The sequence below is a fragment of the Palaemon carinicauda genome, chromosome 4 (genome assembly GCF_036898095.1).
Source record: "Palaemon carinicauda isolate YSFRI2023 chromosome 4, ASM3689809v2, whole genome shotgun sequence".
NCBI classification, from domain to species: domain Eukaryota; kingdom Metazoa; phylum Arthropoda; class Malacostraca; order Decapoda; family Palaemonidae; genus Palaemon; species Palaemon carinicauda.
Genome location: NC_090728.1, coordinates 94444139 through 94465000, shown reverse-complemented (window position 1 = coordinate 94465000; position 20862 = coordinate 94444139). Strand labels below are relative to the sequence as shown.

The 20862-nt window shown below is 39.0% G+C and overlaps 1 protein-coding gene across 5 annotated transcripts in view; it reads left to right on the top strand.

Annotated features, from left to right (window-relative positions):
* The window catches only part of LOC137640067 (ubiquitin carboxyl-terminal hydrolase 20-like), a 318666-nt gene that overhangs the window by 268807 nt on the left and 28997 nt on the right, over window positions 1-20862 (top strand). For all 5 annotated transcript variants that reach the window (XM_068372501.1, XM_068372497.1, XM_068372498.1 and 2 more), the window contains exons 12-13: window positions 18115-18252; window positions 18372-18992. In XM_068372501.1, the coding sequence (XP_068228602.1) occupies window positions 18115-18252; window positions 18372-18992 (759 nt within the window). The remainder of the gene's footprint in view (window positions 1-18114; window positions 18253-18371; window positions 18993-20862) is intronic.

Here is a 20862-nt window from a genome sequence, read left to right as displayed (position 1 = left end):
GGTGTCCCAGGAAAAGACACCTCCATCTGAAGAGACGTAAAATACTATCATTGACTGCACAGTAGAAGACATCATCAGCTTCATCATCATCATTTCTACTGTGCAGCAAATTCATCGCCATCATCAATTAAAGTTTTTCTTCAACTTCTTTCGTGGTGAGTACAGTAACAATCTTCATTTTTTTATACTACTTTAATATTCTAACATTGTAATATTTGTGCCTGTTTTAGTTTAGGGTACTGTAGTACATGCATTAAGTGTTCTGTACATTAAAGGGTAGTTTGTTAACAGTACTATGTAAAGGGAAGGTTTTAAAAGTCTGAATATACATATCATATTTTTTGTTTATTACATTTAAAACAATCTCTCTCTCTCTCTCTCTCTCTCTCTCTCTCTCTCTCTCTCTCTCTCTCTCTCTCTCTCGTAAATTATCATTCGGTCATTAGCGGCTGTTTGTTATTGTTGATTAAAAGCCAAAAGAAACGAAAAAAAATTGTTTTCCTGCTTTGCTACGTATGTAGGATTTTATATAGATACGGTAAATAATATTTGTAATGACATATTTACTAAAAGCTTTTAATATCATTATTTATCACTTTCATCATGCGCGTTTAATGCCTTCGTTTTTTTTATTACGATCGAAGATGGAGCGTACAGTAAACGAATGGAAGGTTTCCGTTTCAGGCGGCGTCATAAAGAAAAACATTATATAAATGGAATTCATTTCATTTATTTGGAAGTCCTAAGAAAAATTAAGTAAAACATTGGTAATAACAAAATCAACATATAATCAATATAATCGATGCAAAAACTAACCTATACACAGATGTGTAAATGCGTTTGTTTCTTCATTATGATCAGAGATAAACGTAAACAAAACATTGGTTGTCATTTTTTATCGTGCTTTTTGGCGTGTTTAGGAAACGCATGATATAAAATCGCCTTTAATATTTGTGCCTGTTTTAGTTTAGGGTACTGTAGTACATGCATCAAGTGTTCTGTACATTAAAGGGTAATTTGTTAACAGTACTACGTAAAGGGAAGGTTTTAAAAGTCTGAATATACATGTTAAATAAATACGTAAATATGGTGTCCCTACTTCATGGATTTTCAGCTATCGTGGTCGGGTTTGGAACCTATCTACCGCGATAAACGAGGCTTCACTGTATATAGGTAATCATGTCTGATAAAGAGGAAGAGTTTGTTGATGCTATGAATATTATATCATCCTTGAGGAGGATGCGGGAATCCACAAACGGAAGATAACTATTTACTTAAAGAAGCTAACAGAGCTTCATGGTGATAATAGATTAACTTCTTCCTTTTGTAAGATTCAAATAACTGTAATCAAAAAAGAGATTGAGCAGGTTAAACACTTTGATGAAGAAATTAATAATGTTTTGGAGACACATGAAATAATGAACAGTAATGAACAATATTATAATGAGTTAGATTGTCAAGCAGAATATAGCATTCAGGTTAGTATAGAGCTCGACCAATATGAACAATACATAAGTGAGTCAAGTGGGGTCTTCTGGCAACTTATCTGCCAATAAAGTTTTAGAAATGATGTCTAGAATGAATATGTCTGATGGGAAACCCCCTCCTTTAGAATGTGGAATCTTTAGTGGTGAAGAGAAAGATAAATTTGCTTTCAATTAATTTCTTAATCAATTTAATAATGTCATTGGGTCCAGAAAAAATCTGTCCGATTCTGCCAAACAAATATATTTACACGGGTACCTTAGGGGCTATGCCTTGAAGGTAGTTAAGCATTTGACTATTTCTGACCGTAACTACCACTTGGCAATTGAAATGTTAAAAGAAGAATTCCTTGACGTAAATTATATTATTGACGAGACTTTTAAGAACATTTTGAATGCTGCTCCAAGTGCTGAATATGATCAAGAATTCTCGTCGGTGAAGGTTTACCTCAACGAAATCAAATCCTATCTGCATGAATTGAAATCACATAATATTGATTTATTGGAAGTGGGATCCTCTGGGCATAAATTTGTGAGTCTATAGTATTTAATAAACTCCCCATACCAGTAAAGAGAGAGTTGGTTCACAAATTAGATACCAATTATCCTAATATATCTGACATTCTTTCTAACTATAATGAAATTATCAAAACTTTATCTAAAACTGTTTCCAATAGGAAAAAGACCTTCACTAAAACCTCTAGTAAACCTAGTCCTAGCAGTTCATTTAAACCTAAAGAAAATAAGGTAGGTGTAAGTGCGATTCAAAATTTTAAATTTGCAAATAAAGTAGCTAAATTAATTTGTAAATTATGTGCAGCTGAAGGCCTTACTTTGGGAAAATGTGTCAACTTTAATCATTATAATGATAAAGTGGCCAGACTGATGGAGCTTCACTATGCACTAGATGCGCTGGTTCAGGGCACGAAGACAATGAATGTTATGGGAAACAAAATAAGTCAAGGTTTGAATGTCTGTTGTGTAGAAACTGGGAACATAACTCCTTTGTGCCCTTCTTTGAATAAAGCCGAACTAACTACTAAAACTAACGTGAGCTTATGTTTTGCTCAAAGAAGTTTTGATGCGTCTCACATTTTACCTACTATGACTTTGTATTTAAGAAATGACAAAAAGGCCAGGAAAGTCAGATGTCTGTTTGACACTGGCAGTCAGCGGTCATATATTTCCGAATCTGCCGCTAAAGATCTTTGTCAGGATGTAGAGGCGTTGTATGCTTTGGAATGTGATGTAAGCACATATATAGGGCAAGAAACTAAGGGCTTCAAGCAAATGTGCACTGGAATAAATATAAACAATTTAATATTCATACCTTTATTACTTGACAAGTCGCTTAATATAAACTTTGAAGTGCCCGGCATGAATCAAATAATACATACATACATATACCCAGGCACTTCCCCCAATTTTGGGGGGTAGCCGACACCAACAATGAAACAAAACAAAAAGGGGACCTCTACTCTCTACGTTCCTTCAGCCTAACCAGGGACTCATCCGAGTTCAGCTGGTACTGCTAGGGTGCCACAGCCCAACCTCCCACATTTCCACCACAGATGAAGCTTCATAATGCTGAATCCCCTACTGCTGCTACCTCCGCGGTCATCTAAGGCACCGGAGGAAGCAGCAGGGCCTACTGGAACTGCGTCACAATCGCTCTCCATTCATTCTTATTTCTAGCACGCTCTCTTGCCTCTCTCACATCTATCCTCCTATCACCCAGAGCTTTCTTCACACCATCCATCCACCCAAACCTTGGCCTTCCTCTTGTACTTCTCCCATCAACTCTTGCATTCATCACCTTCTTTAGCAGACAACCATTTTCCATTCTCTCAACATGGCCAAACCACCTCAACACATTCATATCCACTCTAGCCTCTAACTCATTTCTTACACCCGTTCTCTCCCTCACCACTTCGTTCCCAACCCTATCTACTCGAGATACACCAGCCATACTCCTTAGACACTTCATCTCAAACACATTCAATTTCTGTCTCTCCGTCACTTTCATTCCCCACAACTCCGATCCATACATCCAAATTCCTTTATCAAATTGCATGGTAATTCATCGCTCATTTTGAGAAAAGATGATAGTGATGGTTGGTTGGACGATTCTAGTCAAATAATAAATAAATTTAAAGAAAATAATATTGCTTTATTGGATGAGACTTTTTGTGACCACAGAAGCCATGAAAGTATGAAGGTTGACATGTTAATAGGAATAGATATAATTCAGTTTTTACCTTAAGTAACTTGGACTAAAATGTTGGGTGGGACTTGTTGAGTCGTAAATAATAGAGTAGCTCCTATTGGTAATGTGTTCAACTTTTTGGATGAGGCAGAAAGTAGAGCTGTTATGGACTCCATAGTTAATAAGAAAACACTGAATGTTAAAACAAAAAGCGTGGTAAATTTTGTAATGGATCCTCTAAAATCTTATTTCAATTCATTAGAACATATATTAGAAGACAGTAAGGTAGACAATGGACTTGAATACTTTTTAGTCTTGAATCCTTGGGAATAAAAAAGTGTGAAAAAGAATTGGTCTCCTTTGATAAAGAACAAATTGACAGATTTAGAGAGGGGATCTCTTTTGATAATGGATTCTATCATGTAGAATTGCCCTGGTATACTGATAAAATTGATAGCATCCAATCTAATCATTTTGTTTCACTTAAGGTATTAGACCGAACAGTAGAGTATCTTGGTAAAAAGGGTCTCATTGACAGGTACCAGGAAGTTTTTGATAAACAACTCGAGGATGGTATAATTGAGGAAATTAAAGTAAGTCATTCTGATTATCCTAAGTATGTATGGATTCCACATAGACCAGTTATAAAATCAGAAGAGCAAGTTACCACAAAATTCAGGCCAGTATTTAACTGATCTTTATAAACTTACTGGGAATTGCCTTCACTTAATGAAGCAGCTTATCCTGGGATAGATTTCATGGGCTCAATACTGAAATTGCTCTTTTACTTTAGAACTAATTAATATGTAATGTTGAGCGACGTTAAACAAGCTTTTTTGATGATTAAATTAAAATATGAAGTGGATAAAAATAGCTTTTGTTTCTTTTGGAAACGGGGAAATAAATTAGTATCTTATCGCTACAAAACAATAGTTTTTGGTTACACTTCTTCACCTTTTATATTAAATTTTGTTATGAAACATCACGCAGAAAGTTATCCTGATGATAAGTGTAAAGAAATATTAACTAATAACTTTTATGTAGACAATCTTCTTATAACTGGTAATAACATTGATGAAATGAAAAATTTGTATAAGCAAGCTAATGATAGGATGGAACAAGGGGCCTTTATTTTAAGGTCTTGGAACTCCAATTGTGTAGAGTTGAGAGAAGAAATGGCGTGTGATATAGACTTGTTGAACATTCATGCGAAGAGGATAAAGTATTGGGTTATAGATTCAACGTAAATAATGATTCTTTTAGTCTTGCGCCTTGTAAAATAGACCCATAAGCAGATACAAAAAGAAAAGTATTGTCACAAACTTCTAAAATATTTGATCCTTTGAATATAGTCCTTCCTGTAACAATAAGAGGCAAAATTTAAATGAGAAAAATATGGAAATTAGATTTTGGTTGGGATCAAAATTTACCTAAAGACATTAGTGGGGAAATGAAAATTATTAGTAGAGATTTTGAAATGTTATCTGAACCTAAATTTCCTAGAGAGTCCCTTATAGATTCGTATGGTCTTCACATTTTTTGTGATAGCTCTGTGGAGGCCTATGGGTTTGTGGCCTAGGCGGTTAATCAAAATGATAAAAGTTCTTATTTGTTCTCCAAATCTAAATTGGCTCCACTGAATAAGAGAAATGAGCATAGTGTCCCTACTTTGGAACTAATGGGAGTAATTCTAGCTTTTAAATGTTTACCTTCCTTACTAGAAGCCTACAATAATATAAATTTTCAATTCATTAATATTTGTGTTGATGCTCAAGTGGTTTTAAATTGGCTATTGACCAGAGAAACTAAATTAAAATCTAAATTTGTTAGAAATAGAGTACTTGAGGCAGATGGTCTTAAAGTTGAAATATCTAAGCTATTTAAACTACCTGTCTTATATCACTATGTAAATACAGAAGAAAATCCTGCTGACATGATCACCAGAGGTTTATCCTATACTAAATATTCAAGTAAATCAACTTATTGGCTAGAAGGCCCAGAATGGTTGAGTAATTATTTTGACAAGTGGCCTCTTTACCCTTTATTGAACATATCGCCTTACTATAAGCATCAAATAAGTACAGTATGCACTATGCAAATAAATAAAGTAAACGGTGGTGTTCTCAATATAAATAAAATGTCAAATTATGAACAATTCTTAAGAATTACCAGCTACTTGTTCAAATTTTGTAGTAGATTAAAGGGTGGTGATCCTAAAAAGAAAGCCTTAGAGTATTGGGTGAAAATTGCACAGAAAGAATATTTTTCAGTAGAATTGGATTTTTTACAAAGCAGTGCCAATATTACTAATAATATACCTCTTCTAGTGTCCCATTTAATTTTATTTTTAGATTCAAAGGGTATAATTAGGTCTAGGGGAAGAATATCTAAGTGTTTGTACTTTGACTTTGATGTTCATAACCCAGTATTGCTTCCTAAAGAGCATAGGTTCACCTCATTGTTAATAAAGCATTGTCATTTGAAGGTACAGCATTTAGGAATAGGCACTACATTGAACTACCTTAGGGAACAGGGATTTGGATTCCCAGGGGTAGGTCAGCAGTAAAGACTGAGCTGAGTAGTTGTAATATATATAGGAAATATAATGCCTTAGCTTACAGATACCCGAAGTTTACAGATATGCCTAAACACCATATGAATTTAGTCAAGCCTTTTCAGCATGTAGGTATTGATTTCACCGGACACCTTTGGGTTAGGGATGAGTTGAGTGGTAAGACCACAAAAATATTAGTTTTCACTTGTCTTAAAGTGCGCGCTGTGCACTTTGAATTGTTACCAGACATCTCCACTAGAAATTTTGTTCTCGCTTTCCAAAGATTCAGTAATATATACACAATACCACAATACTTGTACAGTGACAATGCTAAGTCTTTTCTCAAGGGTGGAAGTATCCTTGAAAGGTCTTTGGAGTCGCAGGAATTTCAATCTGAACTAAGTAAATGTAATATCAAACACATTAAAATACCTTTATATTCAGCGTGGGTTGGTTCTGCTTGGGAGAAATTGATTAGAGTATTAAAGAATTGTCTTTATAAAGCAATAGGAAGGTCTAAATTAACTTACTTCGAATTATTAACTACCCTTTCTAATATTCAATTAGCGATAAATTCCAGGCCTTTAACATATAGATCAAGCTCAGAAAATTTAGAGTTTATAACTCCAAATTCCTTTATCAAATTGCATGGTAATTCATCGCTCATTTTGAGAAAAGATGATAGTGATGTTTGGTTGGACGATTCTAGTCAACCTTCTTTAGAGAGAACTGTAGAAATACAGGAAGAAATTATTGAAAATTTTAAGAAATTGTGGTATGAAAATTATCTCAAGCCTGAGAGAACATAGTAGAAATTTGTACCAAAGTAAGTGGGAAAATATAATTAAAGTTGGTAACATTGTCCTAATTAAAGCAATTAATAAGCCCAGACCATTTTGGATGATGGGTAAGGTATTAGAATTAATATTAGGATTTGTCAGTAATATTAGGTCAGTGAAACTAAAGCAAGGTAATGGGGCTATAGAATGTTTTCTATTTGTAATCTTTATCCTATGGAACTGTCAGTGACACATGCTATAAGAAAAAGGCCAATCAGAGACAGTTCAATGGAAATTGAGGTAGAAACAGGCAGTATAAATAAACCTGAATCTATTCACGTTGAACAAGGCGAAAGGTCTGTAAGACCCAAGACAAAGGCTACCGAAAGATTTGAAAGAATGCTAAGGGAAAATTTAGGTAATTTATAAATACTGCTTTTCAGTATGTTATTTACTGTAATTACTATTATTAAGTTTTTATTTTGACTAAAATGCTACACACTCAAAACTTTTTCAGTGTGAGGATATACTTTATTAAATGCTTTATTCTTTAACTTTAAACAAGGGTTAAGGGCATTGCAAATAATTAATTTTTAGGTAATAAGTAAATAAAACTAAATACATAAATAAAAAGTAAAATTAGGAGATAGCCTATAGTAAACTAAGCTAAGTTAAAATTGTAGTAAATATATAAATAAAATGCTACACTTAAAATAAAGTGAAGAATAAGGTTAAAATGCTACACTTTTAGTAACATGGGGATGGTACTAAAGTAACTTAGCCATACTTTTATTTAGCGTTGTTTGAAATAATTGTTTAACACAGTAGCCAGATTTAAGGTGACCTTGATAAATAATGTATGGTTAATGAAGATATTCGTTGCAATTCTATAATCGCAATCCTTTGTGGGGAGTGTGTTAGAAACCAAAAGATTGTCAACAACTGTTTCCTTATAAGGAATACAGTTAACGTTAGATTAATTAATTCAATCAGAAAGGATTGATATTTGTGTCCGACTGTGGGGAATAGCCGTTCGGTCGTTATCTTGACTCGAAGCTTTACCTATTTTTCTTAATAAATTAAAAGTAAATAACTTAATGCTACTTAGTATAGTAACTATTAGTGTTACAGATAAGTAAAATTAATAATAAAATTAAACTTAGGAATTAAATGACTTAGATTAGTAATTGCCTAATAGGCCTTAAGTTCGCGCGTGCGTAATATGTACCTGTCAAAGGTAAGAAGTAAATTACCTCAGAGGTTACCACAGCCACGGCAAACAGTTCCAATAAAAGTTACTCAGTGGAAAAGCCGGCTTCTTCATAGGAAATTAACTCTGAACAAAACTAAACGTTCAAACTCCAAGACAACGACAATTTTGGATCACGTCAACGTCAACATTTGTGTTAAGTGTCTACATTATTATGTATCTTTTGACATGTCTAGGGAAAAGGGTAATGTATGGCAATATCACAAAGTTTTATTAGTGGATCTACTCTTTAATGTAAGTTGTTTTGGTTGTTGAGTAATTGTTTTGTTCATTAAATATAAGTAAGGTTGAAGTTAAAATAAATTCCAACACATCAGCTAAACTGGAATGACCATTGAATTAATTAACATGCTTCCATGTGGTGGAAGCATTTTGCTTATGTTTTTGGGGCGCAACAAGTATGGACATACTGCTGCTCCCTTACCAAACTTTTACATCTTTATTTTCTTACAGAAAGTGAATGATGGCTGATGCTGAATGATTAATGATGTAAAACAATTACAGTAAAAGGATGGATGTTGCAATTGTTTTATGACTAAACCGGCTATAGATCTACACACTCTGTGTTTCTTGTAACGGCATGATTGTTTACTAGCATTCCCATGTGCTGATTGTAGGTTGTGGCCTCCTGTGCAATGGCAGGCATATGCCTTGAAGGGGAGGAAGAGAGATAATCCTTCTCTAGCTTAGCAACGACCAAGCAGGCACCAAGGAAGTTTTTTACCTCTTCCATTCTCTCATTAAGTGAGTCTGCTACTGTCACTCCTGCGTACACGTTCCTGACTCTGTCCCTGGAATGCATGAGTCAGGAGCAAGGAGCCCTCAGAACTACGTTCCTTTGCTGCACCCCATTAGAAGTTGGAGGCTCTTCTCTCATTGCTGTGAAGACTGTTGACAACAATTTTGACTTAAGGAAGGCTTTTGCCCCCTAATGTCTTTCAAGTAGGCCCTCTATGACCTTGGTAGCTAAGAATACCTCTCTCTCGATGTCCCCATTTCCACTCTCTCATCGTGATGCCAGTGGGGAAAGGCGTAGTTGTATCAGCGTTCCCAGTGATGTCCTCAGTGATGCTACCTCCAAAACCCAAAAGGATTGTTAAGACTTGACCTGTGACACTAATGCTGATGAGAAAAACTCTGGTACTTGGGGGTGTCACACCTAAAGTTGGTCTGAAATCAGCTCCTGGGCCCAAAAGCACTGATTGCCCTGGTCCTGGGTGTTACCCAGTGCATCATCTTTAACCCGGTCACTCCTGTATTTGCCACCACTTCCCCTGTGTTTGCCACCTCTTCAACTGTACCCGTCACCCCAACCCTTGTGGCCTGGGGTCCATACCTGTAACCTCCGCTTCATCTGTGCCTGTGACCCCGCCTGTGTTTGTTACAAGCCCTTGTTAGTTTGCCCACCTCTCTCCTGTGAAGCTGTTCCCCAGTGTTGTGGTTCCTGTTGTAGAAATCCATCTCGTTCCTCCCCTCTAGGGAGTGTCATCATCATTTGTCGCTCAAACCTCGATTCCTCTGCTTGCAGAGCCTGAGGTGCGGGTTGGAAAAAGGAAGAAATGTGAACGTTCTTCTTCCTCCCCTAAATACTCTTTTTCTTCTCTTCACGTCCAACTGTGATTCTGATGCTTCCTCCAAGAACAACATAAAGAAGAATAGGAAGAGGTTGAAGAAGTCCAGGAAGACCAGTTGTAAGGAAAAGGCACCTAAAGACAGCACCTCTCTTTTGGTGGCAGTTTAGACAACACCTGAGTGATTCTCTGCCCCATGGGCCCTGAGCTACAGCCACAGCCCCATCAACTCCGGCAACCTGGTGGGTCAGGAGTAGATAGTCCCATATACAGTACTTTCTGTTCTCCAGTTGATGGAGGAGCTTCGATGCTCTCTATCACCCTTCCTACCTGGATGATCAACTGCTTTTACCTCTAGTCATGATACTTTGGTAGAGCAAATTGAGAAGATGGCACCACCCGAGGCTGTCATGTGCAATGGAAGACAAGAGTTGGTGTCCATTCTCCTGTCCCGATCAACAGAGAGGAGAGTACGAACTACTCCTTCCTCTCTGCCATGATTAGTACCAGAGATTCTTCCCCCACGGTTGCCAACTTTCCCTGGCATTCTTAAGCCCCTAATTATGCTGCTAGCTCTGCTCTTGGCATAGAGCGATCATATTTGTGGGAGTTTGTGAATGAAATATTGAAACAAACTGCTGCACCCTTCGGCCCGGCTTTTCATGAGGTTACTGTATTTGGGAATCGTCTACTTCTAAGACACCAGACCTTAATTCTGGAGTCAACAGAGGCAGACAATCCCCGAGGCGTAGAGTTCATTGTGAAAGTGAGTGCAACAGCATTCAGGAGGCGATCTTGGCTACATCTTCGGGGAGAAGCTTGGACATTGATCGACACTTTGGTACTTCTTAAGGGTCAGATCTAGCTAGTTTAGCCCTGGATCAAGTTGGCAGTTGGATCTGAGAACTCGTTTCCAGCCTGTCAAACAAGATCTTGCCCCCCCCCCATTCTCGATGCAAAGAAAGAGCTATGTACCAGAGCTTGTTGTGTTATCACCTCTTCAGATTGACCAATCGGTATGCCACTGATATGGGGACTCTCCTCGGAGAGACTCAAAGCAGAAGGCGCATCCTTTTTTAGCCTGTTGAGTCAGCAGCCATGGAATTGTTTTCCATGGCCTTCCTCCAAGCTGTATCTTGTTTTGACCAGTGATCAGGTGCAGTGACATAATTTGGTAAGTCAACAGGGTTATCAACTCCAGAGTCTCTGGAGAAGTACAGGAGTCATGTGTTGTCTGGTGGGAAGGCAGTGACCATGTCACACCATGTAACAAACCAATGGCCCAACTGGGTTTTGAAGAGTAGGGATACTTTGGTCTCTTGATTCTCAAAACAAGTGATCTCATAGTTAGCTCTGACACTGAGGAACACATCAATGTGAATTACTACGTCTTTCCCTATGAAGAGTTATGTCCAGGTGGTGGTGAAAATTGAAGGACTGCTTTGAATGACTTGTGATTCAGTGAGAAGACTCCTTCAAGGGCCTTTTACTTTGCTTTGAGGGGAGCTGTAGTCAAACTATTGGGTTGACCATGCCTGATGGATTGGGTGCAAGGAAGGCCCCAGAACCCTTCCTAGACCCCGATCAGGACTGCCTATAACTTCTTCCAGAAAGGAGCCTGTGCATGCACAGCCCTTTCGAGTTTCCCAACTCAGTCCAGCCAGGAACGGGACCAGTGCGAAGAAGGGAGAATGATAAATGCTGATGCTGGTGTTCCCCCTACCCTGCTGTCGAGAGTAGGGTGGTGCTTGTCATGCTATTGTGCAACCTGGCAGAGATGCTGGGCCAAACCATGGGTAGTGAGTGCATTTCGAGAATGCAACTCACTACCCTTTTCCAGAACCATTGGCTCCCCTATCTTACTTACCAAAAGAGCTCTAGTCTGATCCTTCAACATCACTGAAAGCCTTGGCCTTGAGGACAGAGGTAGAAGGGATGTTGGAGAAGAATGAGCTTGAAGTTGGTCGAGACGAGTTTCTTGGTTTCTACAGTCAACTCACCCTGGGGAAAAAGTCAATTGGGGACTGGAGATCAGACATCGTCCTTTCTCCTCTGAACAGATTTGTGCTTTAAACAAGGTTAAGGATGGAAATGGTACCTTCTGTGTTGTGTTCTGTCAGAAAAGAAGACTTTATGCTTTCAGTGGACCTAAAGGTTGCGTACTTTCAAGTATCCGCGCATCAGTCCTCTTGAAAGTACCTCCGCTTTTCCCTCTACGGTACAGTGTATCAATTCAAGACTCCTTCGTACTGTGTACTGTTCCTCAGGTGTTAACTTCGGTGTTCTCCTTGGTAGCAGCTAGGGCCCGCTCACAAGGGATTTATTTGTCTGTTGATGTACTATATCTTGACGATTGGTTGATCTTGTCCTACTCCTTAAGGCAGTTGCTACAGAATTGAGATCAACTTTCGCATTTTGTCACAATCTGGGGATTGTGCTAATGTTAAACTGGGAAAAGTTGAATCTCTTACCCAAGCAGAGGTTGAAGTACTGGGCATGCTGATAGACATGGCAGTAGCAATAGTTTCTGTCAAATGATTGCATCTGCAAGCTCAGAGAAGTAGCGCGACCTTTTTTGTACAAGACAGAAATCCCTGCTCAGCACTGAAAGTCTTCTCAGCCACCTCTCCTTGCTGGAGGAACTTGTTCCTCATGATTGTCTCCACCAGAGGTCTTTTCAGTGTTGTTTGAAGGATTAAAGGTCAGCCTGCAGAGATCTCCCATTCCTTCTTGTTCCAGTGGGACAGAAGGCTCGTGACAATCTTACATGGTGGCTAAACGAGGAAAACCTCCTTATAGGGGTCCCACTTGACTCTCTACCTCTGGACTTAACACTGTTCAAAGGTGGGTCGAAGGTCTTCTCTGTAGTGTAGTCAGAAGTAGAAATACCTCTGCACATAAACATCCTGGAAATGCAAGCAGCCTTTCTCGTGCTGCAAGCATTCCAAGAATATTTGACGAGGCACTCGGTAGTGTTGAAGAGCAACACCACCACTATAGTAGCTTATGTCATCAAGCAAGGGTGTGACGAAGCATATACATATCTGGGCAGAATTCCACACCGTATTGTGAGCCAGGTATAATCTGGGAAAGAGGAATGTACTAACAGTCATACACAGGCACCAGGGACAGTTTGTGCGGTCAGAGTGGTCTCTGCATCCCTGCATGGCGGAGAGCTTTCTCACTTTGTGGGGTTCTCCAGGAAAAGGCCTGTTCACCACACGGCTAAACAAGAAGCTCCCTCTTCCCAGACCCATTGGCTATGTTCGAAGTCGCCTTCCAACATCGTGCATGGGATCACCTGGACACATGCCTTCCCTCCGTTCAGCCTTATCCGTCATTAATCAACTAGATTATGCCCAGACTCAGATGACCTTGGTGACTCCCAGGTGGGTACGTGCTTTGTGGTATCGTGATCTGTTAGCACTTAGAGTTGAGGTCCCGAGAAAACTACCCCAATGGTCTACACTCCTTTATTAGCCACATTTCCAGAGGTATCATCAATCCATGAAGTCAATGGAACTTCACAGTTGGAGACTGTCCAGCATCTCCTCCAAGCAAAAGGTTTTTCGTGGGGCATTGCACAGATGTCTGGGTACCTGCAACTACTCTGCAGCTCTCTACCAGGAAGTTGGGCCATCTTCTGTGATTGGTATTGTGGAAGAGATAACTCTCCGGTTAGAGCATCTCTAGCGCACATTGCAGATTTCCTAGTCCTTCATCGAGAGAAGCACCTCTCAGTCATGGCTGCCTAAGGCTACTGTTCAGTTCTATTCATGGTCTGATGACAGAAGGGCATAGACCTCTCTTCCTCTTGGGAATGATCTGTGCTCTTGAGGAGCTTTAAGCAATTTTTCCCACCCTGGGACCTCGGGCCGCCAAAGTGGGATGGAACCTTGGTTCTTAAGGCTCTGACACTTCTGCTGTTGGAGCCTTTGACAAGGTCATCAGACAGAGATCTGACTCTCAAGACTGTCTTTATACTTGCCTTGCAACAGTAAAGAGAGAAGGTAAGAAGCACGGTGTCTCTAGTTAGTCACCCATGCGGATGGGTGATAGGGCTCCTTTAGTTTTAGGCCACATTTTATGGCCAAAAATCAAGAGCCTGTCGGTGCATGACTCAAAGTTCAAGACTCTCTTCATCCATTCTTTATGTGAAGCATCAGATGGTAATTAAGAGATGCCAGTGTGTCCCGTGAGATCTTTGTGGTGCCATCTGGAAAGGACCTGACACCTATGGCTTGAATGTCAGGTACTCTTCTTTAGCACTGGCAGGACCAAGAAATAGGTGTTAAGGAACTCGGATTTCTTTCTGGCTTTGTGAGATGATCCATAAATCGTACGCCTCAACAGCTAAGAGGGTCAATGTATTAGATAGGATCAGAGCTCATGCAGTTGGATATAGGCCCCACCCCAGTCTTAAAGAGGAATCTTGCAGTCGGCCAGGTGTTGAAGGCTAGGGTTCGGGAATGCTAGATCACCTTCACTGCCTTTTACCTACAGGAGTATGCAGTAGCCACAAGTCCCTTGACACTTTTGTGTTTGGGCCTGTGGTGGCTGCTCAAGTAGTTTTGTAACCATCTCAGCTCCAACACAGACAGGAAGTATCTTGTCTATTATTATTATTATTATTATTATTATTATTATTATTACTATCCAAGCTACAACCCTAGTTGGAAAAGCAAGATGCTATAAGCCCAGGGGCTCCAACAGGGAAAATAGCCCAGTGAGGAAAGGAAATAAGGAAATAAATAAATGAAGAGAACAAATTAACAATAAATCATTCTAAAATAAGTAACAACGTCAAAACAGACATGTCATATATAAACTATTAACAACATCAAAAACAAATATGTCATAAATAAACTATAAAAAGACTCATGTCCACCTGGTCAACAAAAAAGCATTTGCTCCAACTTTGAACTTTTGAAGTTCTACTGATTCAACCACCCGATTAGGAAGATCATTCCACAACTTGGTAACAGCTGGAATAAAACTTCTAGAGTACTGCGTAGTATTGAGCCTCGTGATGGAGAAGGCCTGGCTATTAGAATTAACTGCCTGCCTAGTATTACGAACAGGATAGAATTGTCCAGGGAGATTTGAATGTAAAGGATGGTCAGAGTTATGAAAAATCTTATGCAACAAGCATAATGAACTAATTGAACGACGGTGCCAGAGATTAATATCTAGATCAGGAATAAGAAATTTAATAGACCGTAAGTTTCTGTCCAACAAATTAGATGAGAATCAGCAGCTGAAGACCAGACAGGAGAACAATACTCAAAACAAGGTAGAATGAAAGAATTAAAACACTTCTTCAGAATAGATTGATCACCGAAAATCTTGAAAGACTTTCTCAATAAGCCTATTTTCTGTGCAATTGAAGAAGACACAGACCTTATATGTTTCTCAAAAGTAAATTTACTGTCGAGAATCACACCTAAAATTTTGAAAGAGTCATACATATTTAAAGAAACATTATCAATACTGAGATCCGGATGTTGAGGAGCCACCGTCCTTGACCTACTTACAATCATACTTTGAGTTTTGTTAGGATTCAACTTCATACCCCATAATTTGCACCATGCACTAATTCTAGCTTAATCTCTATTAAGGGATTCACCAACCCTAGATCTACATTCAGGGGATGGAATTGATGCAAAGAGAGTAGCATCATCTGCATATGCAACAAGCTTGTTTTCTAGGCCAAACCACATGTCATGTGTATATGGTATGAAAAGTAATGGGCCAAGAACACTACCCTGTGGAACACCGGATATCACATTACTAAAGAAAATTAATGAAAAAATAAAGAAATAGATAAATAAAAATGTTTATTACTATTATTATCATTCTTCTTCTTCTTCTTCTTCTTCTTCTTCTTCTTCTTATTATTATGAAGTACGTGTGTGTGATTTTCAACTTCATATGAATGATATAAAGGATAAAACTTTATTGACTTTTACATCTCTATAGAAACATAGAGATGTAAGTTGTAAATGAAAGATAGAATTACTGGTTCTTCATTTTTCTGCACCCTCTCCTAGGAACGAAGTGTTCGAAGCATTACTCACTGGATCTGACTTGATGCTTGTAAGCTATACTTGCTCCATTCTTTAGAATTTAGATAAGTATCTCCCCAATGGTGAATTTTATATCAGCTCATTGATCATCATATGCCAGGTACAGTATATCATTCTGGATTGCTATGCTCTTCAGTCGGAGGAATCCCTTCTTTGCCCACATACCAGTCTTCCTAAACAGGCCAGGCCAGGCCCTATCAATCTTGTTTTTCCTTTGATACACAGATAAAAGGATGCTGGAGTCATCTCCTTAGCTTCAGTATGGGACCAGGCAGATTGACACTTCCCAGACTGCTATCCTCTTCAAGGGAAGGGATCCCTCCTTTGACCACATACCAATCTTCTTGGAAAGGCCAGGTGCTATCAGTCTATTCATCACAGTAATAGACAGGAGGTGCTGGAGTTATTGCTATCACTCCTGTATGGGACCAGGTAGAATGACATTTCTAGAGAAGAAAAAGAACCAACCAATTCAGTTCTAGGGGGACTTCCAACCCATTAGATAGTGAGTCTTCTACTTTAGGGACACTGTTTTGTATTTTGCGTAGGAAAAAATCATAAATTTTAAAGTAATTTGTATTTTTTATAGCTTTACAAACGCGAGTCCTTTTAGTTGAAATTCCCTCCTCAACAACCCCTCTGTTTTGAGCCGAAAGATCAAAGTGCTGATCTTCCAACGTGAAGGGGCAGGGCTTCTCATTAACAAATTAAATCACTTTTTCAGCTCACGCTTAAAACATCTCTCTGTTTAAAGGACCCAGGTTTGTGTAGCTGGGATAAATACATATAACTTTAAAAATTTACTGTATGTGGATGAGGTCAAATGTAAACATTGTACTGTAAAATATTTATGTTTATATTTGAGATATTACCACTAGGGAGTTATGAGGTCCTTTAACTGACTAGACAGTACTACATTGGATCCTTCTTTCTAGTTATGGTTCACTTTCACTTTGCCTACACATACACCAAATAGTCCGCCCTATTCATTACAGATTCTCCTCTGTCCTCACACACCTGACAACACTGAGGTTATCAAATAATTTTTATTCACCCTAGGGTTAACTACTGCACTGAAATTGTTCAGGGGCTACTTTCCTGTTGGTAAGGGTAGAAGAGAGACTTTAGCTATGGTAAGCAGCCCCTTCTAGGAGAAGGAGACTCCAAAATCAAACCATTGTTCTTTAGTCTTGCTTGGTGCTATAGCCTTGTACCATGGTCTTCCACTGTCTTGGCTCAGAGTTCTGTTGTTTGAGGGTACACTAGGGCACACTATTCTATCTAATTTCTCTTCCTCTTATTTTGGTAAAGGTTTTATAGTTTATATAGGAAATATTTATTTTAATGTTGTGACTTCTTGAAATATTTTATTTTTCCTTGTTTCCTTTCCTCACTGGGCTGTTTTCCCTGTTGGAGCCCTTGGGCATATAGCATCCTACTTTTCCAACTAGGGTTGTAGCTTAGCAACTAATAATAATAATAATAATAATAATAATAATAATAATAATAATAATAATAATAATAATATTAATAATAATAATATTAATAATAATAATAATAAAGATAATAATTACATGTACTGACCGGTGATTTGCTGTCAATCTGCCTCCCATCCAAAAGAAGAAATTTAAGCTTGTCTGGCTGGATGTCAGCTCTGTGTTCTTACAATCCCATCATTGTGGCACTGTAAAAGATTTATGTTATTTGATATTTGTAAATTGGTTAGGTGTATACAGGCATTGAGAACCTTAAGTTATCTTTAAAAGATTCAGGTCACATAAAACAGTTACTACTGTGAACATTTTGAATTAATAATGAAAGATTAATATATTCTTTGATAATATTAATTGTTTCCAAGTTGGGGCCAAACTCCAGTCCAAACTTGTTTAATCAAAATTTTTCATACTTCCACCTCATTTGAAAACTGATTTTTATGAAAAAAATATGAATTCAGCTTCACATTTCCCTAACCCCTGTGAGTGTTCTATTATAAATTTATGTGACCATCTAAAAATTTGTGGTGAAATGTCAAAAATAATTTTAACATTTTATGTTATGATTATTAGGAACTTTTTAATTCAATTTCAAAATTGTTAAAGTTGGGTGTTTGATTTACTGTATTGATATACTGTATCTTATTTTAAACCTATGTCTCAATTCACAGGTGGCGTCTCGAGAACCTTCACTGATGCAGTTTTATGTGTCAAAACAATGGGTCAATAAATTTAATACATTCGCTGAGCCAGGCCCCATCGATAATTCAGATTTCTTATGTCCACATGGAGGTGTTCAGCCACAAAAGGTAGATAGAATCAGTGATATCTGTATTTCATCATCTGAATGATAGGTAAAATTGAGTTTGACATGTTTCACAACAATCATTGTATTGTAAGTGTATAATAGTTTTTCTGATTTTGTCAGGCAAGTTATGTAGCAGATCTGGTCATGCTTCTGAATCAAGGTGTATGGGAATACTTGCACCAAGTGTTTGGAGGTGGACCAGCATGTACTCGTCTGTATGAGTGTGTGACATGCCGGGCAGAGCTTGAAGCTATTCTTCACAGGCAGAGCAGTGAACTAGATCTATTTATTAAACTTCATAAAATGTTCCAAGATGAAGAGTACCCAAGTATTGTTTATGCTATTTCTATGAAATGGTTTAGACAGTGGGAGAGCTTTGTGCGAGGACGAGAACAAGAACCCCCTGGACCTATAGATAACTCTTCCATATGTGCCAGTAAGACTGGTCAACCAATGTTAAAACAAGGTTCTGACTATGCTCAGATTTCTGAGGAAATGTGGTATTTCTTCCATGAGATTTATGGAGGTGGACCAGAGTTATTTGTTAGATATGGTAACCCTCCTGGAACTGCTAGGCGAACAGATCGCAGTGAAGGGGTGCGGGCTGATGCCCACAAATCTGAGCAGCTGCAATCAAGTTCAAGATCCCTTAGTAATGATAATTTACCTAAAAGTTGTCAGTCAACCTCCCCTTCAGTTCAAGCATGTGCAAATCGCCAGAGAACTGTGTCAGCATGTGAGGTAAGATTACAGTATGCTTCATGAGTTTTGCTTATATTGTATGAAGTTTATTTTATGATGACTGTTACTGTTTTCTATATTTTATGAATATTTCTCAGAAGGTTTTACCATTCAGTGGACTAATTTCGGGCATTTGTGCTGAGAGAAATTATATATTTATGTACCGTGTTTCTTTTTAGAACGTAATAGGAAATATTATAAGAGGATGAAATAGAAATGAAGCAAGAAATCATTTGGTAAAACTCCTTGAATTATTTGTTTCTATACGAATTCAAACCATTGTTGTTTACTATAGGAAAATAGAAAAGTGAAGCGGAAACACGTCAGTTAAGATTATAACAGGGTGTAAACAACCTATCGGTAATGGGGAGGCAACCGCCCCCGCCTGATCACTGATAATTCGGCCATCAGTGAGAGCACACTTCACTCTGGCTGGAGCCATTTGGCAGAATGATCTTGTTCCTGGCTCTCCAGATCCTTTGCCCAGTCCTTCTTTGGACTTCAGCAAGCAGATTACCCTCGCCCTTCTCTGAGCTAGCCTCCTGAGTATTGCTCCTTGGAGCATGCCCTTCAGAGAAGGTCTGTCTCATGCTCCAAGGATGACTTTCCGCCCAGACAACCTTTTCCTAGCACTTCAACTTCCAGACCTTTGACCTCACACTCTTCCAGACCCTTGCCCTCACACTCATCCAAACGGCGAGCTTCCTCAGCAAGCACTTAACTGTTTCATCAGTCTCATCTTAGACCTTTACTTCGCAGTTTCAGATGTGCTTCTAGTTGAGCTTCACCTGTGTCTTCTCTTGCAGTCCAAGGTCCCTGCCTCTCTTGCCTTGCATGTTCTCCAGCACCTTGCCTGATCCTGCCTCTCGTAGCCATATAACATTTCCTTCTCACCCTGCTAGATGTTCTTCTCTAAGGAATTCTGTCTCCCCTCGCCACATTCATCAAGAACGATCCTCTTCTAGAGGTGTTTTGGGATGCTCACCATCGCCTCATCAACCTACCAATTGCCAGGCTTTGTATAGTTGGTCCTCACCTGCCACAGATGTTCCTGCAAGCCCCTCTCCTGGACGCTCCTCGCCTCATCCCTCACTCATCTCCTTGCTTCCCTTAGGCTGAGTAAAGCGCTTCTAGACATTTGTCTCCGTTTAAGTGTGAGCGAGTTCAAGTGATCATACAATCTTTCCTTGTCAGAGGACAACACGCTCTCGCTCCACTTGCGCTCAAGCGATGCTATGATCTTTTTTCGTTAGAGGACAATGTTAGCTCGCCTAGTGATATTAGGCGACATTCTTCGTCTGATTGCTGCAAGCAATATTTGGAAGAAAAAGATTCTCGATTTTCACCTGTTTGTGCTAGACACAAAAGTCGTCATCATCAGTGGGCACGTACTCCTTCAACGCGTTCTCCTACAGATTGTCATGAATGCTCGTCATCTGCTCACTGCAGGCTTCCTCTCCAGTAAAGGTAAGTCAGGATAAAAGAGTCCCCTCTAATCCTGCTTCTCCTGATGAATATTCAAAGCTATCCTCTGAGCCAGCGAAACGTGTGCCTACATGGCACTCCAGACACCCGTTAGAGGCTCGGCCTAGTCTTTCCTGAAATAACCGACTGCCTACGTCAACAAGGCATTCATCAGGTAAGCCTCCCCCACAGGTACCTTCGCCCTCAGAGTAAGAGACGCACCCACTCTCCAAAGCAAGTTGGGGGCCTCCATGGAGGGAGGATCCCACTTCTCTCCTCTCTTCTTCAAGCATTGTTTGTGTTAAAGTAAACACTAAAGGTTTACTGGCAGAATTCCTGTCACTCTCCCCCCCCCCAAGTAGTAACTTAGAGAGATTTGCTCTCTCCAAAGAGATCTCTTTGATAG